The sequence below is a fragment of the Lygodium microphyllum genome, chromosome 11 (genome assembly GCF_053477565.2).
Source record: "Lygodium microphyllum isolate KBCC chromosome 11, Lygodium_microphyllum_v1.1.10, whole genome shotgun sequence".
NCBI classification, from domain to species: Eukaryota; Viridiplantae; Streptophyta; class Polypodiopsida; order Schizaeales; family Lygodiaceae; genus Lygodium; species Lygodium microphyllum.
This window is the reverse complement of record NC_141145.1, coordinates 72,552,156-72,568,684: the sequence shown is the minus strand read 5'-3', so window position 1 is coordinate 72,568,684 and position 16,529 is coordinate 72,552,156. Positions and strand designations below refer to the sequence as shown.

Below are 16,529 nucleotides of genomic sequence, written 5' to 3'. Positions count from 1 at the left end.
AGTCCTTCATGATGAAGAATGTGTTGATTGCAAAGAAACTTTGGGATTATGTCAGTGGTGAAGAAGATAAGCCCAGAGTTGTGGCTCCTACTACTCCTTCAGGAGGAGGACATGGACAACAGGCAACTCAGCGTGTTCAACCTGCTCTAGCTCAGCCACTTCCCTAGAGATTAGCAACACAAAAAGCATGGGATACACGGAATGCACAGACTTTTTCACTGATTGTATTGGCAGTTCAACGGCCTATCATCCCTCACATTTAGTCTATAGCTTCTTCACAAAAAGCCTGGCTGACCTTAGAGCAGATGTTTGCTAGAAAGAATGAAACGTGCATCTCTTTCTTGAAGAAAGAGCTTGAGACAGTGATGATGGATGAGGGTGATTCTATGCAAGATCATCTAAATAAAATTCAAGACTTGCATGACCAGCTTATGAATGCAGATGAATATTACTTAGATGCACAGTTGATATCTACTACCTTGAATTCATTGCCACCCTCGTACTTGGCCTTTCATACGGCCTTGAACCTCACCATGAGGATTGCCCCAAAGCCATTTAGTTTCCTTCAGCTAGTCAGTTTGCTCTTAGAGGAGGAGCAAACAAGAAAGAACAATGGTGTGGATGTTATAGCCTTTGAGTAGGCTTTTATGGCAAGGCAGAAGGACAAGGGCAGCCAAGCAAAGAACGCTCCATAGAGCTCTGACTTCAAGCACTTCACAGGAGGGCAATAAGAAACAAGGGGGGCATGCAAGCCAGGAAGAGCAAGTGCCGCTATTGCAAGAAGCCAGGACACTATATCAGTGAGTGTAGAAAGTACATAGTCAAGGAGGAGTCAGGGATGTCTGTTTTTAATGCACCTTCTACTGCTATTGAGTTTGCGTCATTTGTTACAGACAAGGGCTATTGTTTTTACACATGTAGTTATGGCTTGTCTTGGACTGATAGAGCATTTAACTCTACTGAGGATGCAGACACATGGTTTTTTGACAATGGTGCTTCCAAGCATGTAACATCTCGCAGAGATTTGTTTGCTTCTGTTATTGCAGTCCCAGTTGGCAAGTCTATACAGTGTGCCAACAATGCATCATACCCTATTAGAGGTATTGGGGAGATTGTGTTGACAGCCATTGATGGCTCTATTCTCCGCTGCAGGATGCCTTGTTTGTGCTAGGTATAAAGAACAATTTGTTATCTATCTCTTCTTTGGCAAAGTGTGGTTTGCAGATCACCTTTGATGATGATAGATGCATGGTGAGAGATAAGGAACATATGACTTTGGTTTTGATTGACACTCTATGCCATGGGTTATATGAGTTGGATGCTTTTTCAGTTGATCAGTCAGTCTATTTAGCGTCCACTCTTACTCCTGCTATGTTATAGGCAAAGTTATGGCATCCTCGCATGGAGCATATAAACTATGGTAACTTGATGCTTTTGTAGCGTACACAGATCTCTGATGTACCTCTCTTGGAGAGACCTTCTAAGCACTTATGCGAGGGATGTATTTGGGAAAAATTTTATCATTTTTCATTTTCCCGTGATGTTGCTTTTAGAGCCACTGCCAAGTTACACATTGTGCACTCAATTGTATGTGGCCCTATGCAGACAATGTCATTGGGTAGCTATTACTATTTTGTCACTTTTATTGATAACTTCACTCGCTTTTGCTGGGTCTACTCTTTGGTAAAAAAGTCGGAAGTGTATGATGCACTTTTGGCTTTTGTAGCACTTGTTAAAAATCAATCTGGTTGCAAGCTGAAGACTCTCTACTCGGACCGAGCGGGGAAATACATGTCCTCTAGGCTGAATTCTTTTTTGAAGTAGAAGGGCATCATTCATCAGTACACTACTCCTTATACTCCATAGCAAAATGGGGTTGCGGAGAGGAAGAATCGGTCACTCATGGAGATGGCCAAATGTATGCTAAAAGCAAAGAGCTTGCCACAGTTTTTGGATGGAAGCAATTATGTGTGCTTGCCATGTCTTGAATAGGTGCCCCACCAAGGCATTAAAGAATGTCATGCCTTTTAAGGCTTGGAACAACCGGAAACCTTCTGTTTGGGCATTTTCGTACTTTTAGGTGTCTTGCATATGCACACATTCCCAAGGTACTCAGGAAGAAGTTTAATAACAAGGCAGTTAAATACATTTTTGTGGGGTGCAATAGTGAGAGTAAAGGATATAGATTATATGATCCTGTCTCTAAAAAGGTATTTGTCAGTAGGGATGTGGTTTTCGATGAAAAATCAGAATTATCCCTTGCTGGTTTTGACACATATGAGGCTGCCAGTGATGTATTTGAAGGGCTGCTGCCCATTTCTTTCAGTGATACAGCTAGAGCTTCAGCAAGTAAACTTAATGTTCAGCCAGCTGCTCCATTGGGTAATGTAGAAACTCGGCCCATGGCTGATCTGAATACTCAGCAAGGTGCTGAATTTGAAATTCAGCAAGAGCTTGTATACAGTCAGGAGGCTAGACAAATGCTTGGATGGTATTTGCAAACTATGAAAGATAGTCATTTGGATGCTCCTATTGCTGGCCGTACCACAAGGCAAGCTCGTATGCATAATGGTGCACATACCATAGAGTTTGTTATGGCAGAAAATACATTTGATGATGAGGAGTTTGAATGTTTTGAGGATGCACAACATACTATGCATTGGATGACAACAATGCAAGCTAAGTTTGATTCGATCATAAAGAATCAAACATGGGATTTAGTACCTTTGCCTATTGGAAAGAAAGCCATTGGTACAAAGTGGGTCTATAAGCTAAAAAGGAATGTGGATGGATTAGTCGACAAATATAAGGCCAAGCTTGTGGCCAAGGGCTATGCACAGAAGAAAGGCATTGACTATGAGGAGACATTTGCTCCTACCTCCCGCATGACTACCATTAGGTGTCTGGTTGCTTTGGCTGCCCATTACGGATGGACTGTGCATGAACTTGATATAAAGACTGCATTTTTACATGGGGAACTCCAAGAAGAAGTGTATGTACAGTAGCCCATTGATTTTGCGGTTGAGGGATACGAACACTTCGTCTGTAAGCTGAAAAAGGATTTATATTGTTTGAAACAAGCTCCTCGAGCTTGGTATGCAAAGATTGATGCCTTTTTACTCAGTCAAGGGTTCATAAACAACTCATCACAGTCTACCTTTCACGTATGTAAAGGGTGGGAATCCTTGCTGATCGTATGTCTATATGTTGATGATCTTTTGCTTACAGGGACACATGCCGATCAGATTTCGGCATTCAAACAAAATTTGTGGCAAACTTTTGAGATGTCAGATTTGGGGCCTTTGCACTATTACTTGGGCATTCAGTTCATTCATGATGCTAGAGGCATTGGATTGTCACAGTCGAGATACATCGGTAAAATTCTTGAGAGGTTTGGCTTATAAGATTGCCAGTCAGTTTGTACACCAATAGAACCTGGACTGAAGTTATCATTGCATGATGGCAGTGACTTGTTTGATAGGGGGAACCACTGCACTTACATGCTTATAGTGATTCTGATTGGGCTGGTGATTATGATTCCCATCACTCCACTAGTGGCAGTTGTTTCTTTCTTGGCTCATCTTGCACCTCTTGGCTTAGCAAGAAACAATCCATTGTTGCCACATCGTCATGTGAAGCTGAATACAAGGTAGCTTTCACTACCACAGTTGAATGTGCATGGCTTAGACACTTGTTAGTTGACTTAGATATGTTTGTCACAGAGCCTACTCGTTTGTTCACTAACAATCAAAGTGCCATTGTAGTGGCGCAGAACCCATTGTTTCATGCATACACGAAACACGTTGAGATCCATTATCACTTTGTTAGAGAGAGGCTACATGCAGGTGATATCAGCCTTGTCTACTGTCCTACCACCAATAATGTGGCAAACATCTTCACCAAAGCTCTTCCTCGTGACAAATTTGAAGCAATTCACAAATGCTTCAAATTTGATCTCCTTTGGTGGATGATCCTTGCATCTTGATCACTCTTCACTCCAGGGGGTTTGTTGGGTTTGACTCACGCCTACGCTCACAAAGGAGTGTCGATGATCTTCAATAGGACACTAGGGCACATTTTACTCTCCATACGAGAGGTTTTTTTCCCAAGAATGACCAGTTATTTGCAGCCAACCTGGAAGCGCAAAGTCAGCTTGAGAAAATTAGACAGGAGGCTGCAGAGCCTACGTTACATAGTTTTAGGCACTAATCGTGTTTCACACACTTCGGGTGTGAACACCCTCTTACAACCCTAAGGTTTAAGGGTTGTACTTTGTACTTGCACCTTACACTTCAGATAATTGCATTGGGTGTTGTGCTCTCACACTCTACAGTGTCTACTCCACTCTTAGCTGAGCTTCAATCTCTTCCTATCATTACAACCCTCTTGGACCACTCATCTATTCAGCTACTTCTCTTTGACAGAGCTGGAGAATCCCACTCTAGTGCCAAGATTCCAAAGCACTTGTTCTATGAGGACAATCTTAGAGAGTTAGCCACATAGATATGGAGATGTAGACCCTTCTCAATTGGACGACCAGCTAGCAACTTGGATGTGAGCTTGCAGGAGATTAGTTCCTTCTTCAAAGAGGAGCCCATGAGGAGGAGAGAGGGCCTTTTAGAGAAGGAGAGATTTGCTACAGCAACATTGGCTGCCTTACAAATAGGAGAGAAGAGTTAGCCAGGGTACAGATTGACAGCTGAGCAGATGCACATTGCCAAAGCAGAGATCAATGCTACGAAGGAAGCTAGATCAAAGAACAGGCTTCACACAGAAGCATCATTCTAGACACAATCTAGTGATAGGGTTAACATAGTTTTTTTCTGCACCACAGGTCCAAAATACTCTAGAAAGGGTGTTAGAGGACCCAGGAGAGCTGATGGATCCATTGCACAGGGCCGTTTGGAGGCGAGACAAGTGGCTGCACAGTACTACACAGCCTTACTTGGGTCCACTACTAGGCCCCCAGGCTATGAGAGATAGAGAGATAATATGGTAGAGCACAAAAAAGGTGATTACAAATAGGATGAGCAAATACTTGATGGCCCATTTTACAAAGGAGGAGGTGCAAAAGGTGCTTCTGGCACTACCCTCAGGCAAGTGTGCATGAGAAGACGGACTCAATAAGTCCTTTTTGAGCTATTGGGATCTCATTAGTGTAAGCCTCATCTCAACTTTCCAGGAAACCAGGGCATCAAGGGTCGTGCTTTTGAGGGATTGATTCACCTCATTCCCAAAGGAAGTGGAGACTGACTGGAGATCACACAATGGAGACCAATTGCTTTGCTTGGAACTACCTATATGATTCCTGCAAAGGTGATCAGTCTCACATTAGCATCTTGGACAACATCTTCACTTTCCCGGAGTCCACAGCTTTGACTCCATATAGGAACCAGTTCCTTATCATGCTACTTTTCGACTTTGAGACCCAAGGCAGTGGGTCGGGGAATAGCAACTCTTTATACTCCTCAGCTCATAGCCAAGCTATGACTGGTGGGGCAAAAGGAGACGAATTCAGCATTCAAAGATCAGTTAGACAGGGCTGCTTGTTAGCCCCCTTGTTCTTATTTGTGGCACACGCCATGACCTCCTTATTGAGAGACAGATCTACAAGTATCAGAAGCATAAGGTTACTCTTGAGTTTGAGGAGCTTCTGGATGTGGAGTTTGCAGATGACATAGTAGTCTATCTAGACGGGGATAAGAGTAACTTTGGGGCCTTTCTATCAGCCATGGAGATATTTTAATAAGCAACAGGTGCCTAAACTAATTAGCACAAGTCCTATGGACTTTGGTATGTAGGCAGCCAGAGTGGTGACCGCATGAGGATTTCACATGGGTTTCCCACCGGACCACAGTGAGATAACTTGGATGGTATGTGGGGATTGACATGACCTCAGAACAGCAGCTAGCACCTCTCCCCTTGAGCATAAGACAGAAGTTTCTTTATTGGAGCTCAATGAGACTTTCACTAGCAGGGAGAGTAGTGGTCTCAAACAAGGCCCTTCTCTGCGACTATGTGGTACATCGCTTCCTGTTGGGCATTCTCCAGGTCATGCATTGGCCAAGTGAAGCACCTTATCAGGAACTTCATTTGGTCCAGAGGAGAAAGGATCCCCCCAGCCAGGGTGAAGGTTGCTTGGGATGTCATCATACAGCCTAGATCCATGGGAGGGTTGGAGATCATAGACCCAGAAAGCCAGAGCAAAGCCTTGATGGCTAAGCTCATTGTTAGGGGTTTGCTTCCAAGTGAGGAGCCCTAGAAGAAACTTCTGATAGGGAGGCTACATGCTACAACACCTACACATGGAGGACCATGGGAGCCCAACATCCACTGGGCTTTCCAAGAGATCAAGACCAGGGACTTAGGGAGGAGCTTTGATGTCAAATTCGCAATTTCTGTTAAAATAGACTAGAGATTTGTACTACCAGAGCTTTAGCAACTTCCCCCCACTACAGCTGAAGAAAAGAGAAGGCAGCCTCTTCTCTTCAATCACCTTTTGAGATTAGACTCCAGCCACACTCTTAGACAAAGGACATACTTATCATGGGGGAGATTCTCTTTACAGGTGGTTATATCAGCGGGAGATTGGTTTGCATTCCAGGAGCTTCCACAAGAGCCTCAAAGACAGAGACTACAGGGGCTCAAGGGAGCTAGAGTTATGATTGAGGCTTGGACAGAGTGAGTTCCACCAGATTGGTAGAGAGATCGAAGCACCTCTCAGACTTGCCTTCTAAATGGACATTCTACATTTGGGGGCAGATATAGAGAGGCTTGAAGGATTTCTCATGAAAGTTAGGGTCTACTTTACAAGAGGGCCCTGTCTAGCTTGAAGCAAGTGCTAAGGACAAGGTATTGGAAGATTGCTACATTCTCCATTCCACTATATTTTGACATGAGCAATGATGCTAATCTTCGCATTCATACCCAAGAAAAATCGACTTGCTATATTGTCTTATATATGGATGATAGCATGATTACATGAGAGAATGTAAAAAAGCATAATATAAAAATTAAGAAGCGTCATTGATATGTCAGTCGTTTGTCCATCATATTACTACAACCAATGGAGGTATCCAATTCAATGATCCTATCTTAGCAGGAATAACATAAAAACTTATCTATAGTGTCAACAAATAAAGATTTCAAAAGAGATATTCTTCCCCATGACATTTCCATTCCAGTTAACATAATTCGCACCTGTCTCATCCACAGGCAGCTTTGAGATTCATGTGATACTTGAACCAAGCAGTTGATCACAGGATCACATATAATTCAAGTTTGCCACTCCAAGGATACACACTCTCTGCCTTGGACCTAAGAGAATACACAAAGAATTTTGTGTATCTTTTGAATAGGCTGGCAAACCTCTCTCATCTGGTGGGAGCTTTGATTCATGTGATTCTTGAATTAAACAGTTGATTATGGGATTACATATGATGACACTCGAAGGCTGTGTGTCTGTTGAATCAGGCTGGCTTGACCAATTGGTCCATAAGAAATAAACACACTTTGCAGATTCATCATCTATCAATGCCAAAAATAGGGCCTTCTTTCATGTCAACATGACACAACTCCTTAACGGGCTTAGCATTTTCAGTAAGGTTGCATGAAAGATTTTATTTGTATTTCACCTTTAAACGTTTCTTGCAAGAGAAAAGAATGATGCTACTGATAAATTTCCTCAGGGAAAAACTTCCCAAGGAATCTTGAGGCAAAGTGCAAATCATCCTCAGCACTCTCAAACTTGCAGCGAAGACCAAATCATCCTCAGTGCTCTCAAGACCTTGTGAGCCGTAAGGCAGTCCCATAAACAATGTCTCTGCATCTCCTCTAGCTCTCCATATCTAGGACAGGCAAGTCAGCTTTCACCATAACTAAGCCAAGTGCCAACTGCTAAGCTCGTGTCCACTAACCACCACAAAAAGAGTGAAATCTTCCTAGGTCTAAAGCTAGCATCCAATCTCCTCAGATGTCAGTCCCCCTTAAATCATTTCGTTTTCACATCAAAGTATTTTCAACCCATGATGGGTACAAAGTGAAAGGAAAAATTAAAACACAAAATTGGAAAAAAACAGTGATGCATGTGTAATAGTATCTGTACTACAATATTGTAACCCAAGGATTGCAATCATTTCCACTGTTTCATGCAAGTTTTCAAATGAGAAACGTGTCCATGTCTTAGCACCCCTCCAATGTCTTTACCAGGGTGACCCTGGCACTTTTTCAAAGCAGGTACCATAATACAGCCATAGTACTCAAAGTCAAGCAGCATTGGTTTCACTATCATTTTGGTACTACAAGATGCCCCTGATTCCTGTGTCATCTTGCTAGATGTTCCTTAAATGAGGTTTTCCAGATATCTTCAGAAAGGCACCCTTTCTCCCTATTATGTTTGAAATTAGAGGAACCACAGAGACTGAACTTAGTCAAAATATAACATTCAAAGATTTATGGCAGAAGCAAGGCTTAACTAGTGAATATTTTAATGAGATTTAATCATCAATCCCTTATCAAGCTCGGCATTTCCATTTTCTTGCAGCGTACTTCCACTTTCTTGTAGCAGAAACCTTAATTCTTCACTCTTGAATTCTTTGTAACATCTCTTTCAATTGATTATGTGCTAGCATTCCATCGAAAAGTACCTAAATAACTATTTTATGGTCATATGTTTTAATTTGGCCAGTGGAAACTCCAAAACAGTGCCAACATTTTGTAACTCTTCATGCACAATATCTGTGTGACTTGCAGCTGGCTTGTAGAGAAGTAACTACAGGACTATTGTGCCCCTAAGTTTCCACTTGCTCAATTCATTTGACAGTAACAATAATACACATCACAATACTTTATACCTTAAAGAGAAGCCCATTTGTGTCCTGGAAAAAAAGAATCCATTTGACATTTTGTTCATGCCTAAAAATCACCAAAAGAAGTCATAAACCTGAACAGCTTAATTCAAATTTTCTGATGCCAGTATTTTATAAGACCTCACCATTTGGATAGTAGTCCACTTCGATGGAGTAACGCATGCACATCACCATGACCATGTGGCTTTGTCTGAAAACATAAGTAGCAAAATCAAAGAGGTCCTACTGAATACTTCTCCATGTAAATAGGGATCAGTTGCAAATGACAGAAACAAGCATCTTAATACTCAACCCCAAAAAACGTCCAACAGCTACAATATGACTTTAATGTGAGATAGAACATTAGTATGATCAGAAACAGCAGCATGTCAGTGATGACTAAAGATTGAGAGCTGTATCATGAGTAAAGATTGTGAACTGTTGCTGTCCTCCCTTCTCTTCCTAGAAGGATCGGTTCTTATAGTCTTGATAACCATGGCATAATTGGAAAGGCTCGCAATAGTCTTCTCCTTAAGTTTCAAGTTACATGACTGAACCTGCCTCAATTGCCAGCCTTTTCTTCTTTTGTTAAACTCTCCCCTTGCCTCCTCTCCAGAAGCCTTGCAGGCCGTTATTGTTTATTTTTTCAACCTTCTCCTCCTCCATCTCATTCAACTCTCCCCTAGCCTTGTCTCTGCTCTATCTTGTGTCCCTAAATTTTTTCTTTCTTGAAGCTTCCAAGCCACACTACAATGCAAGAGGAACCAAAAAGGCCATTTGTGGATGGCAAAATGGCAGCTGAAAAGATATCTTAATTTGCTGCAAATAAATTCTTTGTGTGAACAAGAGGGGCATATGGCACACGAATGTCCATAGCTTCAGGTCAATGAAATCTCTAATGTGAAAAGAGATGAGTAAGGCAAGCAGCCTAAACCATCAACTAAAGTGTTTGTGAACAGCCAAATGCAGATACTACAAAGTTATGTCATGTATGGTAAAGTGAGGAATCAGCATGCTTTGGTTTTCTTTGAACTACATACTTGTGCCAACTTTATTTCCCCAAAATTGGCAAATCGGCTGGGAACCAGCATGATGGGATGCAACCCATGGTTATAGCCAGCTTGACTTGCCCTAAACATGCAAAGCTAGTCACCACTACCATTGGAAAGCTTTGTATTCATTTGCAAATCCATGTGGGCTGAGATGATTTCCACAATATGCCACTTGAGGGCTATGATGCAGTGGTGGGCATCTTGAATGAATATGACAAGAGAATTTCCAACTGAGAGGCTGAAGGATCATTAGGTAGATCTATTGCCAAACAATACGCTACAGAGAAAACCACCACACAAGGTTAGTGCAGCCCAACAATACAAGATCAGAGTCAAGTGAATGACTTGTTAGAGAAGGGGCTAATTAAGCCTAGTTCATCACCCTTATATTCACTTGTAACCCTAATTCAAATAAAATATGGTTCTTGGCACATGTGTATTGATTACCGTGTTTTGAACAAAATGCGATAAAAATAGCTTCCCTTTTCCGAGAATTAAGGATATCCTTTGATCAATTAGAGGGATCCACAGTTTTGAGCCACATAGATCTGAAAAGGGGGTACCATCAAATCTGCATTTGACCACACCATGTGCATAAGACAGCTTTCACAATCCCCTTTGGCTTATATGAGTTCTTTGTTAGGCCATTTGGAGTTACAGATGCTCCTGCAATGTTTCATTGCATGGTGGATTGCATCTTATAAGACAAGTTTCACAATCCCCTTTAGCTTATATGACTTCTTGGTTAGGCCATTTGGATTTACTGATGCTCCTGCAATGTTTGATTGCATGATGGATTGCATCTTTAAACCACATAAGTCTTTTGTTGGCACTTTCTTTGATGTCATCATTGTGTGCTCAAAGCATGAGGCAGAATAGAGGAATCATTTGGCAATTGTATTTGCAAAACTCATGAATCATAGGCTGGTTATAAATGCGAAGAAGTGAATTCCTTTCAGAAGAGATTCACTTCTTGGGCACATAATATCCAAAGATGGTTTCCATATGGACCTTGCAAAACTATCTCAATATGTAACTTGTCTCATCTGAAAAAATTTACAGGTTGTGAGAAAGAGTTGTTAGCTGTAAGTCATGCTCTTTCAACCTAGAAATAATATTTGCATGGGGTTGATTTTTGTTGTACACACAGTTCATTAGACATTGTAATATTTTCCCACTCAAACTAAGTTATATGAGAAGCATATGCATTGGAAAAACTTCTTATCCATATTTCCATTTCAAATATTGCAAGTAGGAAGGTAAAAAGAATGTTGTGACTAATACATTGTCTAGGAAACCATAGGCGTCAAACATTGTCTATAGCGTTTATCATGCACCATAGATGATATAAAGACACAATATGCAAAGGATGAGTGTTAGGTTAGGACTCAGCAGCACACACGCACACACATATGCACACACCCACAGTGTGAATAAGTGAATAGCAAGAGAGAAGTGGGTTGCTAGAAGATCACATCCACTAAGTGAGAATGATAATGATAGTACAATCCCTAAGGTACTAAATTACCACATCCACTCATGGGTGTTCAAACGGGAAAAAACCCTTGTCCATTGAGAAGGTAAAAAGTACCCATGGATAAGCAAGCATTTGTACTAGAGCTACTAAGGAACATGATAAGTGTAACAAACCCCCCTTGAGTAAATGGTGTGAAAGTATATAGGGAATTGGCAAATCAATCACCCAACATAGTAAGCCTAAAGCCTTGCAAAAGGCTTCAAACATCTCTCTAGAGAGAGCTTTTCTAAACACATCTACTAACTTGTCTTGTATAGGGACATAAGCCAAATCAATCTCCGCTGCATAGAGCCTCTCTCTAGCATAATGATAATGCACCTCGATGTGGTTAGTGTGAGCATGGAAAATTGGATTCCTCGCAATTGCCATGGCACTCTTAGTTGTCAGTATATATAGGAATGAGTGACTTCTATCCCACACTAAGATCGACCAAAAAGCTTCTGAGCCATATACATTCCAATGGAGTTGTAAATGCTGCCCTGTAGCTAGTTGTGGCCATTGTAGACTGCTTCTTGCTCAACGAAGAGATATATGAATCACCAAAGCATGAGACAATTACTACTAGGACACTCACACGTCAAAACAGCCAACCCAATCACTGTCTATGAATGCATGCAAGCAAACAACAGCCCCTCTAGGATAGAAGAGGCCCATTGCCCAAAATTTGAGTGCATCTTCTATCTCTAAAAAATCAAAATACATTTTTTTTAAAGATATAAATATTTATAATTATAAAATTTGTATTTCTACATTGTATTATACAGATTCATTCATTTATGATCTTCATTGTCTTCATTATCTCTGAATTACTCTAACCCTAACGGTATCAAAGCTAGGATCTCTTCAAAGAAACCTAGGCCTTTGATCTAGCATCCCTTCACAAGAAGCAAGAACAACAGGAGGGTAAGATGACTTCAAACATGACATCGCCACTTTATTCTCTTGAGCCATATCTATCGAGAAACGAGCGGGAGTAGGCCACACAACTTACTCCACCATCTTCCAACATGGCCGAACAGGCTTTGGACTACCATGGAGTCATAGACTATACAAGATTTCAAGAGCCAAACACGAAATTATCCTTATGTATCAAGCTCAACACCAAATTGAAGGTAAATCTAAATTTTTCCCTATAGATTCCGTGCATTGGTCTAATGATTTGCTGGAAGGAGGGAAGCTCCATAAAGGACTTGCCATATTGAAGTGGAAACTGCCATGGAGCACATATCCTTCATCTCAAACACGTTATTGGTTCATAAGTCCTCAAGAAGATAGATTTTTGTTTTGGAACACAAAGAAAGGTGATGCATACGAAAGATTAACTCAAACACTTCTAAGTTTCTCCCTTCTTTTCCTTCAATTTTTCCTTCTCATGATCATTTTGAACTAGGTAAACCATCTTCGTTCAATACATTTAATGGAAAAAAGGAGCCACAATTATTTCCAACAATTGCATCAACCAATCCATTGAATCTCCCACCCATCCCACCATCTACTTCCGTTGCACCTTCCTTTCCATCTCCATTAAGTGCACATTATATGTCTTCTCACATCACACCAACGGATCCTTCACCCTTAGGCACAACCTTTAAGACCTCGTCTTTTCCTCACTCCAGTGGTGAACCCATGATGGAGACTTGACCTCCCTACCCTACACTTTCAGAATTTTCATGGCCATGGAATGCCACCCAACCATTACCAAGTGTGAATTAGTTGGCTCCATAGTTTACTTCCATGCCATTACCTAGTGGGTCTTCCAGTCATTATGTTGTGCCCCAACTGACATGTGGAAAAGCTCACATGTCCCAATGCCCCCACCACCTGCTCCCTATGAAAACATTCGCATATTAGTGTCTCTGCCACAATTGGCACCCATTGGGCACTTACAACCTATTTCTGCCTACCCATCTCCTTCTCTTCCTCCTAGTTATCTACCACCACCACCTCCTTATCCACCTTATCCATCTTATCCCACCTATCAGAAACCTTATGGTTCAACCAAACATGCCTTTACTAACAAGACTCATTTTAACAGGTCTTATTTCACTACTTGGTCCAATCTAATGAGACATGTCCTCCACTCCTAGAACCTATGGGATATTGTGCAAGGGTTGGAACCCCAACCCAATCCCACACTTGTTCCATACGAGATCGTCTACTCATGGAACGCTAGATATGCCTCCGCTATTGTCGAGCTAATACAAGGCTTATTATCTAAGTTTCATTTTCAGCTTCCCCATTTTGATTTGGTGCCTGAGCATTGGGCACGCTTGACTCACTGCCGTGCAGCTTACGATGGGACTCGTCACATAAAATTGAACCATGAGCTTCAAAATTTTAAAATCATTGGCTGGGATGACTTGAAAGTCAAGTTGGTTGGGTATCAACAACTTCTTCCTGAGTTGTCTACCATGAGGGCTCCTAAGCCCATTCTAGGAATTTGAGTGTCAACTACTGCATTACACCTCAGCTACGGGATGAGTTTCATAGTATGACCTCCACAAAGGGGACTCTCATTGCTTCTTCTCAAAAGGGGCAGCAAGGAAAGGGCAAACAAAACCAAAACTCTCATCAAAATCAAAAGCAAAATCTAAATCAAAACCAAGCTAGTGAGACCCAAGGAAACACCCAGTCTATTCTAAAACCTGGGTGGCAAAAAGTACCTAAAAAGAATAGATATTGTCAACATTGTCAAAAGCCCCTTTTGACAAGAAGTATAGATCAAAGCCAAGAGGCACAACACCAAAATTCAAGAATCAGACCCCCGGCCCCCTAGTTAGGGAACCCCCAACAGGGGAGCTAGGGTGGTGGCAACCCTTGGCAAGGCCAAATCCACATTGTCACTAGCCAGCCATCACAATCTACATCGTTCTCAATGCCAAAAGCTATGTCATATTAGTCTGCAAACATCCACATCATCTCTGTAGAGACATTTGAGGATGTAAGTTTTGTTCATATCTGGGAGTTCTCTGCCAATGAGGTGACTGCAATGACCCACTCATCATAGCCAAGTACTTTAACTACTCCTTGGATTGTGAACAGTGGGGGTAGCTACTCATCATATGACCCCATCTCAGACACATCTCTCGAGCGCCTGTAGCCAGGATAGTTCATGTCTGGAACAACTCCACAGTCAAGATTTAAGCTCACAATCACGTCAGTTTTGTCACTCACTAGGGCCCAAATCTCACTGCGCTAGATAATATATACCATGTCCCCTAGCTTGGGGTGAACTTGTTATCGGTTCAACAACAGTATTCGTTACACTGACTATAGTCAAGGTCCTTGACTCTCAGACTTGTTTAGTGATTGCTCATAGTGATGCAAAGCCTAGTGGCCTATACCACATAACACGATTTCTTTTTGAGACAATAGCCAAGGGCTCTAATTTTCATCGCTTCTAAGCTTTAGCCATTGCATAGGAGCCTACGGACACTAAGCATCAATGGCATTTTCATTTAGGACATCTTGTATACGACTCGCTTTACAAGTTGTCATGTCATTAGATGGTTGAGGCCCTTTCACACATGAAGCTATTTCGAGATATCTGTAAAGCCTGTCAACTCAAAAAATAGCATCGTATCCCATTCTCTCAACACTCCACACATAGAGCTAAGGTGCCTCTTAGATTGATTCATGTTGATCTTTGTGGGCCAACATCCACTACCGCCTTGAATGGCACACTATATTTCTTTTTGATAGTGCAAGATATATGTCGGTGTACTTTCTCAAGCATAAGCCCAATGCATTTGCCTATTTTTCTACTTGGGTGCTATTAGTTCATAACTAGACTACTCGTCATATAGGATATATGAGTGATAGTGGTGACGAGTTTACCTCCAATGAGTTTTCTAAGTTTCTATAGGAGCATAGCATCTCTCGCGAGCTTACCTCTACCAACTCCCCTTCCCAGAATGGAATCATAGAGAATAGAATTTCCAAACCATCATGAACATGGCAGACTCTATGTTGTCCGTAGCAAAGCTCCCACAGTGCCTTGGGTCGAGGTGGTTAACACTTCAATGTACATCCAACTATCCCTCAGAGGGCTCCATGCGAGGCATTTCTTGGCTCTCGGCTTGTCATTTTCCAATTCAGAGTCTTTGGGAGTTACTTGTACGCGCACACCCCTGATGATAAGATAGAAAAACTCATCCCTTGAGCTGATCTCCTGATTCTTGTAGGTTACAACTCCAAAAGCGAAGGCCTATCGTTTGTTCAATCCTTAGACAAGCAAGGTGATTGTTAGGAGAGATGTAGTTTTTGATGAGAGACACATTGTGCAGCCTTCTACATCAAACTCCACACCATTTCTTGAGATTATTCCATCGAAGATACTGCCTTCTTATTCTGAATCTACTACCCACTCTTGACCTTCTCGCAAATTCTTCAGCTCCCAAGCCTCCTTTGGGAGACTCATTACGACACTACTACCAGCAAACCATGCATGATTCACGGATCCTTTCACCAGATTTCACTCGGAAGGGCCTTAGAAGATCTGCTTGGCTTGCACCTCAGGCTGCATTTGTATTGTTGTTTACAGTTGATTACATGTTGCATTCTAAGCTGGATAGTTGAAAGGAGGCTCTGCAATACCTCCAATGGTGAGAAGCCATAGAGAAGGAGTTGAAGAGTATTGACCGAAATAAGACTTGGACTTTGGTGGATCGCCCGAGTCACAAGAAAGTCATTGGGACGAAGTGGATCTTTAGGACTACGCTAAAAGTTAATGGGACTTTAGACAAGTACAAGGCTTCAACACAAGTAAAAAATTGACTATGAAGAGAGTTTTGCTCCTACTCTGCGGTAGACATCATTCCGTTTGTCAATTACACTAGCTACTGACCACAATTGACCAATCTATCAAATGGACATCAAAAGTGCCTTTCATGAACCATTATTTGGAGGAGATAGTCTATGTGGAGCTACCACCTAGGTTTTCTTCTCCTCACTAGAAAGATAAGATCTTTTGCTTGTAGAAAGCTCTTTATGAGCTGAGCCAAGTACCATGGTCTTGGTTCCAAAGGGTGGATGAGTTTCTTCGAACCCAAGGATACTATTCTACCACTTATGACTGGAACTTATATGTCTGTA

The 16,529-nt window shown here is 41.7% G+C and overlaps 1 protein-coding gene across 4 annotated transcripts in view; it reads right to left on the bottom strand.

Annotated features, from left to right (window-relative positions):
- Positions 1-16,529, bottom strand: part of USP (UDP-sugar pyrophosphorylase) — a 160,749-nt gene that overhangs the window by 64,659 nt on the left and 79,561 nt on the right. For all 4 annotated transcript variants that reach the window (XM_087687714.1, XM_087687713.1, XM_087687716.1 and 1 more), the window contains exons 9-10: positions 8,993-9,057; positions 8,853-8,913 (exon numbers count right to left, since the gene is read on the bottom strand). In XM_087687714.1, the coding sequence (XP_087543840.1) occupies positions 8,853-8,913; positions 8,993-9,057 (126 nt within the window). The remainder of the gene's footprint in view (positions 1-8,852; positions 8,914-8,992; positions 9,058-16,529) is intronic.